The sequence below is a fragment of the Oncorhynchus mykiss genome, chromosome 24, assembly GCF_013265735.2.
Source record: "Oncorhynchus mykiss isolate Arlee chromosome 24, USDA_OmykA_1.1, whole genome shotgun sequence".
Classification (NCBI taxonomy): Eukaryota; Metazoa; Chordata; class Actinopteri; order Salmoniformes; family Salmonidae; genus Oncorhynchus; species Oncorhynchus mykiss.
The window spans coordinates 23,746,514-23,767,371 of record NC_048588.1 but is presented as its reverse complement, the minus strand read 5'-3'; the positions used below and the strand labels follow the sequence as shown (position 1 = coordinate 23,767,371).

The 20,858-nt window shown below is 42.9% G+C and overlaps 1 protein-coding gene across 1 annotated transcript; it reads right to left on the bottom strand.

Moving 5' to 3' along the window:
• Positions 1 to 1,153: 1,153 nt before the first annotated feature.
• On the bottom strand, positions 1,154 to 14,438 carry LOC110503375 (patatin-like phospholipase domain-containing protein 2). Its single transcript, XM_036961089.1, has 7 exons — positions 14,420 to 14,438; positions 14,220 to 14,270; positions 12,332 to 12,438; positions 5,024 to 5,049; positions 2,034 to 2,211; positions 1,770 to 1,835; positions 1,154 to 1,495 (listed from the first exon to the last, which is right to left on the bottom strand). Exons 1-7 carry the CDS (start codon positions 14,436 to 14,438, stop codon positions 1,154 to 1,156), a joined length of 789 nt encoding a protein of 262 aa, XP_036816984.1.
• Positions 14,439 to 20,858: the final 6,420 nt, after the last annotated feature.

Sequence of the window (20,858 nt, the reverse complement as noted above, 5' to 3'; positions counted from 1 at the left end):
ACTGTGAGCACTATTATAAGATACTTGTTGAATTTACAACTTGTGTAAATCCTATCATATACTGATTTGAGTCAGTGTATGGCTGTGGATTGACTACATTGTTTGAATGAAATGTTGGCAGATTGGTAGTTAACTTGAACAAGGAATGGAATCATTCCTCTAAAATTGTCTGGCAAGCAAAGACACAGGTCTGGGGGAAGGGGGTTGGGGATTGTTTTCAGGTCTGGGGGAAGGGGGTTGGGGATTGTTTTCAGGTCTGGGGGAAGGGGGTTGGGGCTTGTTTTCAGGTCTGGGGGAAGGGGGTTGGGGATTGTTTTCAGGTCTGGGGGAAGTGGGTTGGGGATTGTTTTCAGGTCTGGGGGAAGGGGGTTGGGGATGGTTTTCAGGTCTGGGGGAAGGGGGTTGGGGATTGTTTTCAGGTCTGGGGGAAGGGGGTTGGGAATTGTTTTCAGGTCTGGGGGAAGGGGGTTGGGGGTTGTTTTCAGGTCTGGGGGAAGGGGGTTGGGGATTGTTTTCAGGTCTGGGGGAAGGGGGTTGGGGATTGTTTTCAGGTCTGGGGGAAGGGGGTTGGGGATTGTTTTCAGGTCTGGGGGAAGGGGGTTGGGGATGGTTTTCAGGTCTGGGGGAAGGGGGTTGGGGATTGTTTTCAGGTCTGGGGGAAGGGGGTTGGGGATTGTTTTCAGGTCTGGGGGAAGGGGGTTGGGGATTGTTTTCATGTCTTTTTAAAAACATTTTTTTTACCTTTATTTAACTAGGCAAGTCAATTAAGAACAAATTCTTAATTTCAATGACAGCCTAGGAACAATGGGTTAACTGTCGGTTTCAGAATGATGATTTGTACCTTGTCAGCTCAGGGATTGGTTATTAGTCCAACGCTCTAACCACTAGGCTACTCTGCCTCCCCTATGGGAAGGGTTGTTGTCAGGTCTAGGGGAAGGGGGTACGAGTAGAGGGCTGGGTTTAGAGGTATAGAGGTTGTTTTGGGGTCTAGGGGAAGGAGGTTAGGGGTTGTTTTGGGGTCTAGGGGAAGGAGTAGAGGGCTGGTTGGAGAGGTAGAAGGCTGGTTGGAGAAGTAGAGGGCTAGGTGGTGAGGTAGAGGGCTAGGTGTAGTGGTATCAAGGTTGTTTTGGGGTCTAGGGGAAGGAGTAGAGGGCTAGTCGGAGAGGTAGAGGGCTGGGTGGAGGGGCAGAAGGCTCGGTGGAGAGCTGGGTGAATGAGTAGAGGGCTCGGTGGAGGGGTAAAGGGCTGGGTGGATAGAGTAAGAGTTGTTTTGGGGTCCAACCTCCCAGTTGTAGGGGTAGAGGGCTTCAAGGATCCGGTAACCGTTGGCCACACTGCAGTTGAGGGGCATGCCGCTCATGACGATGACGTACATGGAGCCAGGGTCTGGTGGACAGATGTCCGCCTCTCCAGCGAATGGCGACACAGTGAGGGTGTGTGCATAGGGAGAGGAGTGGGTTGGCTGGATACTGGACATACCACCGTCCACATAATGCTGTGAGACAACACACACAGCTTTTATAGCATTATTTTTCTATTCCAGAGATAACATACCTGATTCAACTTCTCAACCAATCATCAAGCCCTTGACTACTTGAATCAGGTGTGCTAGTTCAGGGCTACAACAAAATTGTAAAATGTTTGCTGATAGCCTGACTGGAGTGTGTATGTCTTACATGCAGGTGTAAAAGTGTTTGAGGGTGTGCATTAAGTGAAAGTATATTAGTATTATTATTAGCCTACAGACAGTGAGCAGTGTGAGCACTCACCACTCCTTTGTAAGACGGTGGCTGTATACCATGGTACCCAGGGATAAAGCAGCTGCACAACAGCGCCTCCATGTAGGGAAAAGAGGAATGCAGTTAAACATCACTGCCTAATATACAGACAGTATGACCAAGTTCTTCACATGTTGATTCTTCTATCTAATGCTTTAGGGTGAACAAGGGTCAACTGAGATTTACACAAAATATTAGCTTTCTTAATGTCATAGTCTATAGCAATGCACACGCACTCAACCCCCGCCCAAACACCTGCACAACGTCCTCTCGGGATGTGAACTCTGACACCACAGTATTCTGTCCATCTGGAATGCGTGTCATGACGACGGCGAGGCGTCCACTGGCCCGGATGTGGGCGTCGTCTGGTAGTGAGCGGCGCAACAGACCTTCTATCCACACAAACACGTTCCTCGCCAGGTGCAGTGGCCCCCTACTCTGCAGCGCAAACCTCAGCATCTCATCACGCACCATGTCTGCATGTCACACAGTCAACATGGCACACACACAGACAGAGGCACAGAGAGACAGACATAGACAGTCAGCATGACATACAGTCCGCATGGCACAGATGTAAGCTACACTTGCAGTGTGATTAAACCATGAATCAATGCATCTCACATTACATGAGGGTCTGGGTTGAGGGCCCTGCACTCCCCTGGCTACAATAATACCTCACATACTGGGACCCACTACATCTCCCTCAATGGCCACACCTCAGACTCAGCTACACTTTTACAGGGTGTCTGACCCCAAGTAGTTGTGCACGTCTCAGCTGTTTGTTCACCTCGCTAATAACCCATCCACATCGCCGGATTATATGTGAAAAAGTGAAAATCTGAGGCCAATGTAATGTTCTCTAGTGGCGCCGTGATTGGCTCAGTGTTCTGTCACCCATTGGGACACCACGTTACCGCCAAGTCTAAGGGTAGAACTTGAAAATTCAAGCCCCTTGGGTGCTGCAATAGCGTTACATTAGAAGTGCTCATCAAGGAAGGCTCAAGGTCATTGGCCATAGCTAAAATTACATCAAATCACATGATATCTACAGTAGCTTTGATTGGAGTGATCAGGTCAAAATGCTTTCAAAATTTTATTTTGAATATTTTCATCATGAATCAAGTCGACAATCTTCTGACAAATCCTTTTTAATCATTGTCATAGAAAGATAAATAATGAAGTGAAATTATAGATAGAACGTATCGGTGCTCATCTGCCATTGAACATAAACATTACACAAGAAGTTGGGAATTCCTAATTCAACAATGAGTGGTTTGGAAGAAATCAGTGGCAAACTGCAAGCATTGCAAAGCAATCACTAGCCTGCTATTCAGTGGAGTGGCTGTGTGGTCCCAAGTCTGGGTTTAAGGGTCTCTTTTCCAAGCTTAAAATGATAAAAATTGACATTTGACCATGCTGTCAATGAAGCATGATTTTTTCCGCTCTCAAAGCAACTGTTAACTCGGAACTGGGAAATCTGACTTCAGTGAGTTCAAGACAACTGGGAACTTGGGAAAAAAACAAGCTCCAACTGGAAAAATACTTTTTGAACGGTCATCCAACTTGGAATTGTAAGTCAGGAACTCGGGCCTCTTTCTAGAGCAACGACCTGAAGATCACTGATGTCATCACGATTTGACCTCTCAGTTGTCTTGAAAGCACCATAAATCCAGAGAATGCCAGACTTAGATGACAAAGTTTGATGACAGAATTCGCTCACGGAGGACTGCCACTCAACTTTCCTGTTCAAGTGAGTACAGCACAACAAAGTGAGTCCAAAAATGTATTGTATGCTGCTGCATAAAGGATGTAATATGACAGGGAGATATGTATACTGTAGCTAAGAAAGTAATACTAAGTGTATGTTGTGTTGTAAGCTGTTAGTAGCACATGTGCCTCACCCTAATGATTTGGTCTATTTTCCCCTCTTAATTTCAACTACTGTTCTGAATTGGTGGTGCACATGTAGCCTATAAGCTGTTTTAGAGAAATATAATCATTGAATATTGTTAGAGCTTTCATTGTCTGCTTATATGCCCTCTTTATTTATCCTACGGTTCTAACCTGGTGTACAGGGAGAACGCTGTAAGAATTGCCCATGTTCTGAATTCTGTCGCTTTACTTTTCAAAAGTGCTGAACAAATAGTTAAACTGACTACGTCCGTCCTAGCTCGCTCATTAATGTCTTAATCGAAATGACAGATTCCCTATTATCCGCTTATTGTCCCCTTATGCCATAGTTTGTACATCTCAATGGTCGGTAGAAATCACATTTGTAATTACAAAACCTGTTAAGGATATGGCAGACTTATGCCCCCTTTGGAGGAATTGGGTACCCCTAGTAAACTGAAAAAAAAATCTGTCAAAAATTGCTAATATATGCATATAATAATTATTATTGGATAGAAAACACTCTAAAGCTTCTAAAACCGTTGGAATTATGTCTGTAAGTATAGCAGAACTCACAGGGCAGGCATTCTTCCAAACTAGTTTTTGTGGTCATGAAAGTTGGAGCAACTTTGACGTCATCGCCCCCACCCTTCCCAACCAGTTATGATTCTGGGGAGACTTTCTATGTCTTCCACTAGATGTCCTCATTCAGTAGAGCTTTAAATCGTTCAAATCCCGCGAGAATTGGCCCTATGGGAGTGATTTGAGTAAGTGCCGCGAGAAAAAAACCTGTGCGTTAGGGCTCAAATTGGTCACAGCCATTCCTTTGTTCCAGTACCCAGAAGAAGGACAGACGACGACCGGTTGAATTGAAATTTGTTTTGTGTGTTTAAAACATCATAAAGCTTGCTTCTGCACTTAGTTTGACCTGTTTAGTCGACATATAATATGTAATTTTGAAGTTTTGATGCGCAACTTTTCCGGACCAGAGGACATTTTGGGTGCATTTCAGCTGATGTTATTAGCAGTAGCTAATACAAAGACGCAAGACTTGAAACCAAACGATGTATTGGGTAAGTATGAAGCCTTCCAGAACATTCTGAACAAAGACCATCGAAGGTAAGGGAATATTTATGCTTAAATCTGTGTTTCTGTTGACTCCAACATTACGTGGAAATGTAGCTTGGAACTGAGCGCTGTCTCAGCATATGGAATAGTGTGCGATTTCTGTAACGTTAAAAATAAATCTAACACAGCGGTTGCATAAAGAAGCAGTGTATCTTTCTAACTATATGTAGAACATGTATATTTAGTCAAAGTTTATGATGTCTATTTACGTTATCTTGCCGCGCTACATAGATTTCCTGCGGGCATTTTTGAGTAATTTCTGAACGTGAACTCACTGTAAATGGACATTTATGGATATAAATGGCATATTATTGAAAAAAAAAAAAAATGTACTGTGTAACATGTCATATTACTGTCATCTGATGAAGATTTTCAAAAGGTTAGTGAGCGATTTATTTTTTAATCCTGCGTTTGTTGATTGCATGTTTTGGCTATTCAAATGAGCTGTGTCTGGTGGTGGTTTTACATAAATATGTGCTATGTTTTCACCGTAAAACATTTTAGAAATCTGACTTGCTGGCTAGATGAACAAGGTGTTTATCTTTCATTTGAGCTATTGGACTTGTTAATGTGTGGAGGTTAAATATTTTTAAGAATATTTTTGCGTTCCATGCGCCACCGTTTCAGCTGAACGTGGGAGGGTTGATCCCCAATTGGGAACCAGTATCGTAGACAGGTTAATGTGTGGAGGTTAAATATTTCTAAGAATATTTTTGCGTTCCATGCGCCACCGTTTCAGCTGAACGTGGGAGGGTAGAGTCCCAAATGGGAACCAATATCTTTAAGAGCAAGTCAGCCATATAAGCTATGTTTTTTTTATGCAGTAAATGAGGCTGAATGAACTGTTTCGCTGCCAGACAGGGCTGCACTGATAGCCAGGTGTAGCAGTGGTACGTTGTTGGGACAGCTTTACGTAGGCCCTAACAGTTTGTGTGTGTCACGACTCCTACCGAAGGTGGCTCCCCTTCCTGTTCGAGTGCTGCTCGGCGGTCGTCGTCACCAGCCTACTAGCTGCCACCGATCCCTTTTTCCCTTTTCTGTTGGTTTGGTCTGATTTGTTTCACCTGTTTCTTGTTTAGACTTTTAGTTTGGCTATTTAAGTTGGTAGGCCCTCCTGCTCTTCGTGCGGGCTTGTTTATTCCCACTTTGTATGTGTGGTAGTGCGATCTTGGTTTGGTTCCTGTTTTGGGCATTTGTTTTATAATGCTCAGTTTCGTTGTATAGACTATTTTGCACGGTGCTGAATAAAGCGCTATTCAGAACTTTCTGCCTCCTGCAGATCCAGGATGAATGGCGGCTCTGGCAGATCCTCGATGACTGGCGGCTCTGGCAGATCCTGGCTGACTGGCGTCTCTGGCAGATCCTGGCTGACTGGCGTCTCTGGCGGATCCTGGCTGACTGGCGGCTCTGGCGGATCCTGGCTGACTGGCGGCTCTGGCGGATCCTGACTGACTGGCGGCTCTGGCGGCTCCATGCTGACTGGCGGCACTGGCGGCTCCTTACAGAATGGAGTCTCTGGCGGCTCCTTGCAGACTGGTGGCTCTGGCGGCTCTGGACAGACGGGAGACTCTAGCAGCTCTGGACAGACGGGAGACTCTAGCCGCTCTGGACAGACAGGAGACTCTAGCAGCTCTGGACAGACGGGAACACCCGTAGGGAGGAGACAGAGAGACAGCCTGGTGCGTGGGGCTGCCACAGGACTGGCTGGAGAGACATCCAGGAGGCTTGGTGTTAGGAGGAGGCACCTGAAGGACCGGGCTGTGGGGGAGCACTGGAGCTCTGGTGCACTACTCCCCCAGGTTGGAAAACTACTTTAGCCCTAACCCTCCAGAATGCAGGCACAGGTTGAACTGGGCTGTGGGTAAGCATCTCAGATCTAGTGCCTACTACGCGCACCTCTCCCTTAGGCTCCACTCCCACATTTGCCCGGCACGAGCGGAGCGCAGGCATAGGACGCACTGCACCCTCCCAGCGCCCCGGAGACACAGCGAGCAGAGCCGGGGCAGGATACCCTTGACCGAAACGACGTACCGGCGACCAGACACGCTGAGCAGGCACCATACGCCCTGGCTGGATGCATACACTCGCATGACACTTTCGGGGGGCTGCCCTATAGCGCACCGGGCTATGGGCACATACTGGCGACACCGTGCGCTTAACCACATAACACGGTGCCTGACCAGTAACGCGCTGCTTATAATAAGCACGAGGAGTGAGCTCAGGTCTGCTACCTGGCTTTGCCCCACTCCTCGTGTGCCCTCCCCCAAAAATGTTTTGGGGCTGCCTCTCGTACCTGTCGCGCTGCCGTGCTGCCTCTGTCTGTTACCACGCCGCTTGGTCTTTGGTTGGTGGGTGTTTCTGTAAGGGTTTTCCTCCTCTTCGTCTGAAGAGGAGAGGCAAGAAGGATCGGAGGACCAATATGCGGCATGGTAGGTGTCCATGGTTCTTTTAAGAAGAAATACTCAACATGAACACAACTGATACAAAAACAATAAACGTAAAACGAACGAAAACCGAAACAGTACCGTGTGGTGAAAAAACACAGACACGGAAACAAACACCCACAATCAAACAGTGAAACCCAGGCTACCTAAGTATGATTCTCAATCAGAGACAACTAACGACACCTGCCTCTGATTGAGAACCATACTAGGCCGAAACATAGAAATCCCAAAATCATAGAAAAACAAACAGACTGCCCACCCCAACTCACGCCCTGACCACACTAAATAATGACAAAACAAAGGAAATAAAGGTCAGAACGTAACACTAAAGTTTCCAAAACCGTCAAAATATTGTCTGTGAGTATAACAGAACTGATATGGCAGGCGAAAACCTGAGGAAAATCCATCCAGGAAGTGCTGTTTTTCTGAAACAAATATTTTCTATTGCAAGCCTATCCTCCAATTAAAGGGATATCAACCAGATTCATTCCCCTATGGCTTCCATAAGGTGTGAACAGTCTTTAGACATAGTTTCAGGCTTTTATTCTGAAAAATTAGCGAGAATGATCACATCGCGTCAGTGGATAGCCAGATAGTCCTCAGATTTGTGCATGCGCACGCACCGGGAGCAAGACCTTTTCTTTCTCTCTTCTATTGAAAAGGCTACCGTCCGTTTGAAATATTATCGATTATTTATTGTAAAAACAACTTGAGGATTGATTATAAAAAACATTTGACATGTTTCTACGAACTTTACGGATACTATTTGGAATTTTCGTCTGCCCGTCGTGACCACACGAGCCTGTGGATTACTGAACAAAACACGCCAACCAAATGGAGGTTTTTGTCTACACAGAGAATCTTTATCGAGAAAACAAACATTTATTGTGTAACCGGCAGTCTCGTGAGTGCAAACATACCAAGATCATCAAAGGTAAGTGATTCATTTGATTGCTTTTCTGACTTTCGTGACCAATCTACTTTGCTGCTAGCTGTTTGTAATGTTTTGTATGCCGAGAGCTGTCCTCACATAATCGCATAGTTTGCTTTCACCATAAAGCCTTTTTGAAATCTGACACGCCGGCTGGATTAACAACAAATTAAGCTGTGTTTTGGTTTATTGTACTTGTGATTTAATGAAAATTAAATATTTTTTGTATTTTCATTTTAATTTGGCGCTCTGCAATTCACCGGATGTAGAAGAAAATGATCCCGCTAAAGGGATCGGAGCGGCAAGAGGTTTAAACTTCTTATGGCTGCAATCCCGTTAATGGGAGCGATATGACAACATCCAGTGAAAGTGCAGGGCGCCAATTTCAAAACATCAAAAATCTAATAATTTAAATTCCTCAAACATACATGTATCTCATACCATTTTAAAGCTAATCTGTTTGTTAATCACACCACAGTGTCCGATTTCAAATATGCTTTACAGCAAAAGCACCACAAACGATTATGTTAGGTCACCACATAGCCACAGAAAAACACAGCCATATTTTTTCCAGACAAAGAGAGGAGTTTTCAAAAGCACAAATAGACATCAAATTAATCACTAACCTTTGATGATCTTCATCAGATGACACTCATAGGACTTCATGTTACACAATGCATGTACGTTTTGTTTGATAAAGTTCATATTTATCAAAATATGAGTTTACATTGGCGCGTTACATTCACTAGTTCCAAAAATATCCAGTGATTTTGCATAGCCACATCATTCAACAGAAGTACTCATCATAAATGTAGATGATAATACAAGTTATACACATGGAATTATAGATATACCTCTCCTTAATGCAACCGCTGTGTCTGATTTAAAAAAAAGTTTACGGAATCCAATACGAATAATACTATGCATATATTAGCAACTGAGACTGAGGAGCAGGCCGTTTACTTTGGGCAACTTATTCATCCACGCTACTCAATACTGCCCCCCAGCCATAAGAAGTTAACATAGCTAACATTTGCCATCTAGCCACAATTTGGATATATCATACATTTTGCGAATTTGTCACATACGTTTTGCAAATTTGTAAGCATATTGAACGTTTTTGCTAATTCATACCTTAATGCGTATTGCTACTTTAACATACAATACAAATTGAAAGTAAAGAACATGCAAAATGGGTGATGGACATCAACAAATTTATACGCACCATACGAAACATAAGATACCATACTAAATGGAGTGTTGCGATTTACGTACAGAATAGTACGAAATGCTCTGAGAACAGGTGATCACACATACTGTAATTTAGCCAGCACTGCTATCATCCTCTTTCACCACCTCACCAAATCTTTCCCAGACACAATTTTCTGGCCCTTCTCCTTATTTTCAATTCTCCTTTCACAGATTATGTCTCATTAAATTAATCTCTGACAATGTCCTTTTTGTCTCAATGGATTGACTAACTTTTTCCGCCTTTTTCTGCCATTCCCAAAATAATTTGGCAATTGGCGTGAAGGCTATTTGGCGCAAGTACAGTTAGCCTAAAATAATGAAAGAAAAAAAATCAATGTAGCCAATCAATATGAATTGTACAATAATTATAAATGTATGGATTTTTTAAAGTATTTGATTTTTATTCAACCGCCCACAATATTTAACGATCCTAAACCCATCCGCCCTGCAAATATAACCAGGGAGACTGCGGGTTATGAGTCAAGCCATGCATTACTATACTCTAGAGCTCTGTGCTGGGTCCCTTACTCTTCATCATCTACATCCTCTATCTTGGTCAGATCCTACGTCACTTCAACCACTACTAAAGCGATGACACCCAGATGTTCCTCAGCACCAAATCTCTCCTCAACCCACCTCTGACCCACATTGAATCCTACCTCTCTGCAATAAAAACACGTATGCAACAAAACTTCCTTAATCCCTACAGTGATAAAACAGAACAAATCCACCCTCACCAAAGCTGGCTACCTCACCCTCGACATTGTTGACACCACTGCCTCTCCCTCCCTCCATGCACTCAAGCCAAAATTCCAAAGGCTGGGCCTAAAATTGTGTATAAGAGATCATACAAAATATTTTGCTGTGACTCATATGTGGATGATGTTAAAACATATTTGTTGGTCTGATGTGATTAATAAGGAGCATCCAGATGCTGCACTTTTTGAAATTGCTTCTTCCAATTATTGATAAAGTAACTGACTGTTGGGTTGATGTTGGTTGATGAAGAAGTGAAAAACTGTATGGTTAAAAGAGATGTGGCTAATATTTATGTCTACATTATTGAAAATTACTGCAAATATGTCTAAATATGACTAAACTCAAAAAAAGAAGAAGAAACTGTATTATGAAGCCAACATCAAGGATATAAAGAATGATGGAAAAAACGTTTGAGGGCAGAAAGACAAATTCAGCTCCATCTTTCATCGAATCAGATGGCTTATTCATCACAAAACCATTTGATGTAGCCAAATATTTTTATTGATTATTTCATTGGCAAAGTGAGCAAACTTCGGCAGGAAATGCCAACAACGAACAGTGAGTCATTGTATTCATGCATGAACAAATCAATGTTGAAAGAAAAACAATGTAAGTTGAATCTTGAAAAGTTGTGTAGCAGTGGCATTGACTAGAATACAGTAGAATACAATATATACATATGAAATGAGTAAAACAGTATGTAAACTATTATTATTAAAGTGATGTAATGTAAATGGTTGAGTCTTTTGTTTGTAATGTATTCTTCGTGATGTGTCGGACCCCGGTAAGACCAGCTGTTGCCATTGGCGTTGGCTAATGGGGATCCTAATAAATCAAATCAAATCCTGGACTCCACCCTCATTCTTCGACCTCCGCAACAATGCCAAAATCAGGTCCTCCCTCTCCCGTCCTGCCAATGAAACCCTCATACATGCATTCATCTCCTCCATCTTGACTACTGTAACTCACTACTCTCCGGCAAACTAAATCTCTCTCTATAAGCTCCTTGCTGTCCTCAGTCCACCTGGTCATGCTGCTGCTCCAGTTTCAACTGTTCTTCGTGCGGCTATGGTACCCTGACCTGGTCTCTAGACGTGCTACCTTGTCCCGGACCTGCTGTATTTGATTCTCTCTCTACCGCACCTGCTGTCTCTAACTCTGAATGATCGGCTATGAAAAGCCAACTGACATTTGCTTCTGAGGTGCTAACCTGTTGCACCGTCTAAAACCACTGTGATTATTATTATTTTACCCTGCTGGGTCAATGAAAATAAAACCTAATATAACTCAAACTGAAAGCATTTGCATTTTTGCGCAGTCCAGGCAGTGCTAAGAGGGATAGTTTGAATGTTTGAACATCTTGGCAATGTACTGCCTTGGTTCCTCTCTAGGGTTCTTCCTAGGTTCCTGGCTTTCTAGCGAGTTTTTCCTAGCCAGTGTGCTTCTACATCTGCATTGCTTGCTGTTTGGTGTATAGCACTTTGTGACATTGGGGGATGTAAAGGGCTTTATTGATACATTTAATTTCATTTGAAACGGTTCAAAACTCTACAGCCCGACACCACACCCGCACTAAATCCTGGTAGCACATCACCACTTTCCTTCGTGAACTCTCCTGGCTCCCTGAAACTCCCTCCCTTCAGCCATCACTATCTTTCAGTCCATCCTAAAGCCCCACCTAAGCCCCCCCCACACACACACACACAAATAAATACACTACACACACAAATAAATACACTACAAAGACACTCCTCTTTTCACCATACTGAGCATAAACCTAACCCTTACCATACCCCTCACCCTAAACCAGATTCATATCCTAACCCCAATCCCGTGCCTTACCCTAAACCGTGTTTGCATCCAAATCCCATCACTACCCTCCCCATACATCACAATCTTTCCCTTCTTGGAGCCCACCTCTCTCTTAAATTATGTTTTGTTTAGTCTGATGTTTTGTTTTGACTCCTGTTATTTTTGTATACTTAAAAAAAAAAATGTTTTATTGTAAAGCGACGTTGGGTCCTTGAAAATCACTCTATTAGTCCAATGTTATTACATGTACATTCAGCCAACAATAAAACATTAACAATGTAATGTACCGAATAAACCTTCTCACCTAGGCTGGATCCACAGACCAAAGCAGCAGCTACCAGGGACCCGGCCGAGGCCCCCATTACCTTAGGGGCTGCTTGTAGCACCAACGGGGCCAGGTCCAACATACTCTGGGCCACACCCAACTGGTAAGTGGCTTGGAACCCTGATGCAGAGAAGGAGATGGACAGAGGAGCAGGCTCAGATTGACCAGCCATAAGTGGACTGGACAGAGAAGGAACAGACTGTTGACCAGTAGAGAGAGATTCCATCGACTGCCCAGTGGAGAGAGACTGACCATCCACAGACTGAACATCCACAGAATGACCAGACACAGACTGCCCCCTGGGAAGCGGTTCCATAGACTGACTAGCAATGAACTGACCAGCAACAGACTTCCCATTGGATAAAGACTGAACAGCATCAGACTGACCACTGGACTTTGCTGGAGACATGTTTAGGCTGCAGGAATAACAACCGGACTGTCTTTGGTGTCCAAGGAGAGGAGAGGAGAGAAGAGGATGTCTGACTAGTCTTCTTCAAAACCTCTATGGGGTATCAGTCTTCTTCTCACCAGGAGAATATCTGAGCTTTTAGCAAGCAGAGCAGTAGCGTGGTTATTTTCCAAACTTCACATCAATGTCTATCTAGACTTGTTTGAGGTTCTTGTTTGAGGAGGTGAAACAGAGTGAGTAGATCCGAAATTCTTCACTTGAGTTGCTCTTTAAGTAGTCCAGTAGAGAGTAAGTGTATCAGTCCACACTAGTTCAGTCTGATGACAGTGATTAGCAGCCCCTGGCTCTCTAGGTGAAAGGTGTGCCGTCCTCAATTTTACACATCATAGACTATCAATCAAATTAGATTAAACACAATCAGTTGGAGGTCTCTTCTCTCCCAGACCTCTTCTATCCCAGTGTGTGCATGTGTCTCTCTGCTGTGTTGTGAATGAATAGTCTGCTCTGCTGTCTCTCTGTACTGTAGAAACAGGAAGCTGATCTACGTAGCCATGGTAATCAGAGCCCAGGGCCCTATTCACAAAGCGTCTCTGATAGTTACTGGTGATCTAGGATCAGTTCCCATATTTTACTCATTATAATCTAAAAGGCAAAAGTGATCCTACATCAGCACCCCTACTCTGAGGCGCTTTGTGAATACGGCTCCATGTGATGTTCTAAAGCATCAATCTGATTTTGTTTCAGCTCCCCACTGAGACTGATCTGATTTCCTCACTGCCTCACAACTTCAACCATGGTGCCTTGCTGCCTACACATACATAAGAAGGGTGTATTCACTAGAAACTAAACAGAAGCAAACAGAACCAAACTGGGCAGGATCTACCTTCATTCATCCAATAGAAGCATTTCATTGCAATTTTTATTTCGTTAGGAGTAAACAAACCGTATCCATTCAAAACTGTTTTGCTACGGTGTCTGACTAATACATACACCACTGATAAGGGTGCCCACCCCCATAGGGTCTCAAAGACTGGAGTCTGTGTATTGTGTGGTTTAAGGATCAACTCTGCATGTGTTGCTTGTTCAGTTCAGTGATATAACAGAGTGTCATGAACTACAGTCATACACACACTACAGTCATTCACAACCACCGGTTCAGGAACATCACAGATGAAATCATTTTTACAAAACATTTGAATTGAAGCATTAAAGGATAATCTGGGATTCAAAAACATCAAAGTGGACACCCTGACACTTTTTTTGGTAAACAGCTGAGGGACGGGGCTGGAGAAATGTGGATGTACCAATAATAAATGACCCCTTTAATACACTTTCTGAAATTGGCCAGCAGACAGGACACAGGAGCTGGTAAGAATTAGTTCTTAACTGGCTTGTTTAGTTAAAAAAAAAACAAAGCAGAAAAGCTATATAGGTAGATTTTTTTTTTTTATTTAAACAAAGATCAGAAAGAAAACTCATCAAAGATACCAACCTTTGTCTTCATCAGACTCCTCCTTCTTATTCTTCTCCTTTTTCTCTACCTCTGAAAGAAGAGATGAACAGATTAACATTTAGGAAAAAGTCTAGTCCACATAAAGACAGTTCATTTCACAATTGGTAATTTTATTTATTTCCACTAGATGGAAGCAGTGTATAATGTAACTGGGACATCTGTGACAGGCTGGTATTTACCCCACACAGTGAAAAACATGGAGCCTATTTCACTGACATTCATAATCAAATAACTATAAAAAAAAACACAAAACGTTATCAAATGAAGAAATTGTGGTGCAAATTTTTATGTTATATGCTATTTTAGTAAATCAATAAGACATAAGCTATCTGCTATCTGCTATCTGAATAGACAATCGGACAATTTATTTATTTGAATTATTATGTTTTCTTCTCGGGCCTCTATAACTATATCTATTGTTCTTATTTTTGTTGTTGTGTGATTTGGATTAATCCCCTCTACCACACGGAACCCCACTAATCTACTGACCGAACGCAAGAGGTGGCTAACAACAGACTCCATCCTATGCTAGCTTGCTACCGGTTGGCTTGGCTAGCTGTCTAAATCGCCGTGACCCTAAACCAACCTCTCCACTCACTGGACCCTTTTGATCACTCGACTAAGCATGCCTCTCCTTAATGTCAATATGTCTTGTCCATTGCTGTTCTGGTTAGTATTTATTGGCTTATTTCACTGTAGAGCCTCTAGTCCTGCTCACTATACCTTATCCAACCTATTAGTTCCACCACCCACACATGCAATGACATCTCCTGGTTTCAATGATGTTTCTAGAGACAATATCTCTCTCTTCATCACTCAATACCTAGGTTTACCTCCACTGTATTCACTTCCTACCTTACCTTTGTCTGTACATTATACCTTGATGCTATTTTATCGCCCCCAGAAACCTCCTTTTACTCTCTGTTCCAGACGTTCTAGACGACCAATTCTTATTGCTTTTAGTCGCACCCTTATTCTACTACTCCTATGTTCCTCTGGCGATGTAGAGGTGAATCCAGGCCCTGCAGTGCCTAGCTCCACTCCTATTCCCCAGGCGCTCTCTTTTGACGACTTCTGTAACCGTAATAGCCTTGGTTTCATGCATGTTAACATTAGAAGCCTCCTCCCTAAGTTTGTTCTATTCACTGCTTTAGCACACTCTGCCAACCCGGATGTTCTAGCTGTGTCTGAATCCTGGCTTAGGAAGACCACCAAAAATTCAGACATTTTAATTCCAAACTACAACATTTTCAGACAAGATAGAACTGCCAAAGGGGGCGGTGTTGCAATTTACTGCAAAGATAGCCTGCAGAGTTCTGTCCTACTATCCAGGTCTGTACCCAAACAATTTGAACTTCTACTTTTAAAAATCCACCTTTCTAAAAACAAGTCTCTCACCGTTGCCGCCTGCTATAGACCACCCTCTGCCCCCAGCTGTGCTCTGGACACCATATGTGAACTGATTGCCCCCCATCTATCTTCAGAGCTCGTGCTGCTAGGCGACCTAAACTGGAACATGCTTAACACCCCAGCCATCCTACAATCTAAACTTGATGCCCTCAATCTCACACAAATTATCAATGAACCTACCAGGTACCTCCCCAAAGCCTTAAACACGGGCACCCTCTTAGATATCATCCTAACCAACTTCCCCTCTAAATACACCTCTGCTGTCTTCAACCAAGATCTCAGCGATCACTGCCTCATTGCCTGCATCCGTAATGGGTCAGCGGTCAAACGACCTCCTCTCATCACTGTAAAACGCTCCCTGAAACACTTCAGCGAGCAGGCCTTTCTAATCGACCTGGCCGGGGTATCCTGGAAGGATATTGACCTCATCCCGTCAGTAGAGGATGCCTGGATATTTTTTAAAAATGCCTTCCTAACCATCTTAAATAAACATGCCCCATTCAAGAAATTTAGAACCAGGAACAGATATAGCCCTTGGTTCTCCCCAGACCTGACTGTCCTTAATCAACACAAAAACGTCCTATGGCGTTCTGCATTAGCATCGAACAGCCCCCGTGATATGCAGCTGTTCAGGGAAGCTAGAAACCATTATACACAGGCAGTTAGAAAAGCCAAGGCTAGCTTTTTCAAGCAGAAATTTGCTTCTTGCAACACTAACTCAAAAAAGTTCTGGGACACTGTAAAGTCCATGGAGAATAAGAACACCTCCTCCCAGCTGCCCAGTGCACTGAAGATAGGAAACACTGTCACCACTGATAAATCCACCATAATTGAAAATTTCAATAAGCATTTTTCTACTGCTGGCCATGCTTTCCACCTGGCTACTCCTACCCCTGTCAACAGCACTGCACCCCCAACAGCAACTCGCCCAAGCCTTCCCCATTTCTCCTTCTCCCAAATCCATTCAGCTGATGTTCTGAAAGAGCTGCAAAATCTGGACCCCTACAAATCAGCCGGGCTAGACAATCTGGACCCTTTCTTTCTAAAATTATCTGCCGAAATTGTTGCCACCCCTATTACTAGCCTGTTCAACCTCTCTTTCGTGTCGTCTGAGATTCCCAAAGATTGGAAAGCAGCTGCGGTCATCCCCCTCTTCAAAGGGGGGGACACTCTTGACCCAAACTGCTACAGACCTATATCTATCCTACCATGCCTTTCTAAGGTCTTCGAAAGCCAAGTCAACAAACAGATTACCGACCATTTTGAATCTCACCATACCTTCTCTGCTATGCAATCTGGTTTCAGAGCTGGTCATGGGTGCACCTCAGCCACGCTCAAGGTCCTAAACGATATCTTAACCGCCATCGATAAGAAACATTACTGTGCAGCCGTATTCATTGATCTGGCCAAGGCTTTCGACTCTGTCAATCACCACATCCTCATCGGCAGACTCAACAGCCTTGGTTTCTCAAATGATTGCCTCGCCTGGTTCACCAACTACTTCTCTGATAGAGTTCAGTGTGTCAAATCTGAGGGTCTGTTGTCCGGACCTCTGGCAGTCTCTATGGGGGTGCCACAGGGTTCAATTCTTGGACCGACTCTCTTCTCTGTATACATCAATGAGGTCGCTCTTGCTGCTGGTGAGTCTCTGATCCACCTCTACGCAGACGACACCATTCTGTATACTTCCGGCCCTTCTTTGGACACTGTGTTAACAACCCTCCAGGCAAGCTTCAATGCCATACAACTCTCCTTCCGTGGCCTCCAACTGCTCTTAAATACAAGTAAAACTAAATGCATGCTCTTCAACCGATCACTACCTGCACCTACCCGCCTGTCCAACATCACTACTCTGGACGGCTCTGACTTAGAATACGTGGACAACTACAAATACTTAGGTGTCTGGTTAGACTGTAAACTCTCCTTCCAGACCCATATCAAACATCTCCAATCCAAAGTTAAATCTAGAATTGGCTTCCTATTTCGCAACAAAGCATCCTTCACTCATGCTGCCAAACATACCCTTGTAAAACTGACCATCCTACCAATCCTCGACTTTGGCGATGTAATTTACAAAATAGCCTCCAATACCCTACTCAACAAACTGGATGCAGTCTATCACAGTGCAATCCGTTTTGTCACCAAAGCCCCATACACTACCCACCATTGCGACCTGTACGCTCTCGTTGGCTGGCCCTCGCTTCATACTCGTCGCCAAACCCACTGGCTCCATGTCATCTACAAGACCCTGCTAGGTAAAGTCCCCCCTTATCTCAGCTCGCTGGTCACCATAGCATCTCCCACCTGTAGCACACGCTCCAGCAGGTATATCTCTCTAGTCACCCCCAAAACCAATTCTTTCTTTGGCCGCCTCTCTTTCCAGTTCTCTGCTGCCAATGACTGGAACGAACTACAAAAATCTCTGAAACTGGAAACACTTATCTCCCTCACTAGCTTTAAGCACCAACTGTCAGAGCAGCTCACAGATTACTGCACCTGTACATAGCCCACATATAATTTAGCCCTATCAACTACCTCTTTCCCAACTGTATTTAATTAATTTATTTATTTTGCTCCTTTGCACCCCATTATTTTTATTTCTACTTTGCACATTCTTCCATTGCAAAACTACCATTCCAGTGTTTCACTTTCTATATTGTATTTACCTTGCCACCAAGGCCTTTTTTTGCCTTTACCTCCCTTCTCACCTCATTTGCTCACATTGTATATAGACTTGTTTATACTTTATTATTGACTGTATGTTTGTTTTACTCCATGTGTAACTCTGTGTTGTTGTATCTGTCGAACTGCTTTGCTTTATCTTGGCCAGGTCGCAATTGTAAATGAGAACTTGTTCTCAACTTGCCTACCTGGTTAAATAAAGGTAAAATAAATAAATAAATAAGATGGTGGGATACTGTATAAGGTGTGATATATACTGTACAGACCAAACATACTGTATACAGTGTTATTACTGTATAGGCCAAACATACTGTAAGGTGTTATTACTGTATAGGCCAAACATACTGTAAGGTGTTATTACTGTACGGGCCAAACATACAATATACAGTGTTATTACTGTACGGGCCAAACATACTGTATAAGGTGTTATTACTGTTTAGGCCAAACATACAATATACAGTGTTATTACCGTAAGGGCCAAACATACAATATACAGTGTTATTACTGTAAGGGCCAAACATACTGTATAAGGTGTTATTACTGTGTAGGCCAAACATACTGTATAAGGTGTTATTACTGTATAGGCCAAACATACTGTAAGGTGTTATTACTGTACGGGCCAAACATACAATATACAGTGTTATTACTGTACGGGCCAAACATACTGTAAGGTGTTATTACTGTGTAGACCAAACATACTGTATACAGTGTTATTAATGTATAGGCCAAACATACTGTAAGGTGTTATTACTGTACGGGCCAAACATACAATATACAGTGTTATTACTGTATGGGCCAAACATACTGTATAAGGTGTTATTACTGTATAGGCCAAACATACAATATACAGTGTTATTACCGTAAGGGCCAAACATACAATATACAGTGTTATTACTGTAAGGGCCAAACATACTGTAAGGTGTTATTACTGTACGGGCCAAACATACAATATACAGTGTTATTACTGTACGGGCCAAACATACTGTATAAGGTGTTATTACTGTATAGGCCAAACATACAATATACAGTGTTATTACCGTAAGGGCCAAACATACAATATACAGTGTTATTACTGTAAGGGCCAAACATACTGTATAAGGTGTTATTACTGTGTAGGCCAAACATACTGTATAAGGTGTTATTACTGTATAGGCCAAACATACTGTATAAGGTGTTATTACCGTATAGGCCAAACATACAATATACAGTGTTATTACTGTAAGGGCCAAACATACTGTATACAGTGTTATTACTGTACGGGCCAAACATACTGTATAAGGTGTTATTACTGTATAGGCCAAACATACTGTACAAGGTGTTATTACTGTGTAGGCCAAACATACTGTAAGGTGTTATTACTCTGTAGGCCAAACATACTGTATACAGTGTTATTACTGTACGGGCCAAACATACTGTATAAGGTGTTATTACTGTACAGGCCAAACATACTGTATACAGTGTTATTACTGTATAGGCCAAACATACTGTATAAGGTGTTATTACTGTATAGGCCAAACATACTGTATAAGGTGTTATTACTGTATAGGCCAAACATACTGTAAGGTGTTATTACTGTACAGGCCAAACATACTGTATACAGTGTTATTACTGTATAGGCCAAACATACTGTATAAGGTGAAAATCTGAGATGACAGGGTGAGTAACAAAAGGCTAAGCTGTGTCTCAATATATTTCCTTTGTGATTTTCATGAATAGGAATATTTTCTAGGAATATTTATGTCCGTTGCGTTATGCTAATTAGTGTCAGTCGATGATTACGCTCCCGCATGCAGGATGGGTAGTCACTAGAGGTTTTAAGCAATGGCTTTTTTTCTGGCCACTCTGGCTTTAAAGCCTAGCTCTGTGGAGTGTACGGCTTAAAGTGGTCCTATGGATTGATACTCCAATCTCCACTGTGGAGCTTTGCAGCTCGTTCAGGGTTATCGTTGATCTTTTACCACCAAACTGAGGAACTCATCTTAACCTTGCGCAATACCCTAGATGCTGTTGCACCCCTAAAAACTAAAAACATTACTTATAAGAAATTAGCTCCCTGGAATTCAGAAAATACCCGAGCTCTGAAGCAAGCTTCCAGACAATTGGAACAGAAATGGCGCCACACCAAACTGGAAGTCGTCCGACTAGCTTGGAAAGACAATACTGTGCAGTATCGAAGAGCCCTTACTGCTGCTCGATCATCCTATTTTTTCAACTTAATTGAGGAAAATAAGAACAAAACAAAATTTATTTTTGATACTGTCGCAAAGCTAACTTAAAATCAGCATTCCCCAAGTGAGGATGGCTTTCACTTCAGCAGTAATAAATTCATGAACTTCTTTGAGGAAAAGATCATGATTATTAGAAAGCAAATTACGGACTCCTCTTTAAATCTGCGTATTCCTTCAATGCTCAGTTGTCCTGAATCTGCACAACTCTGCCAGGACCTAGGATCAAGAGAGACACTCAAGTGTTTTAGTACTATATCTCTTGACACAATGATGAAAATAATAATGGCCTCTAAACCTT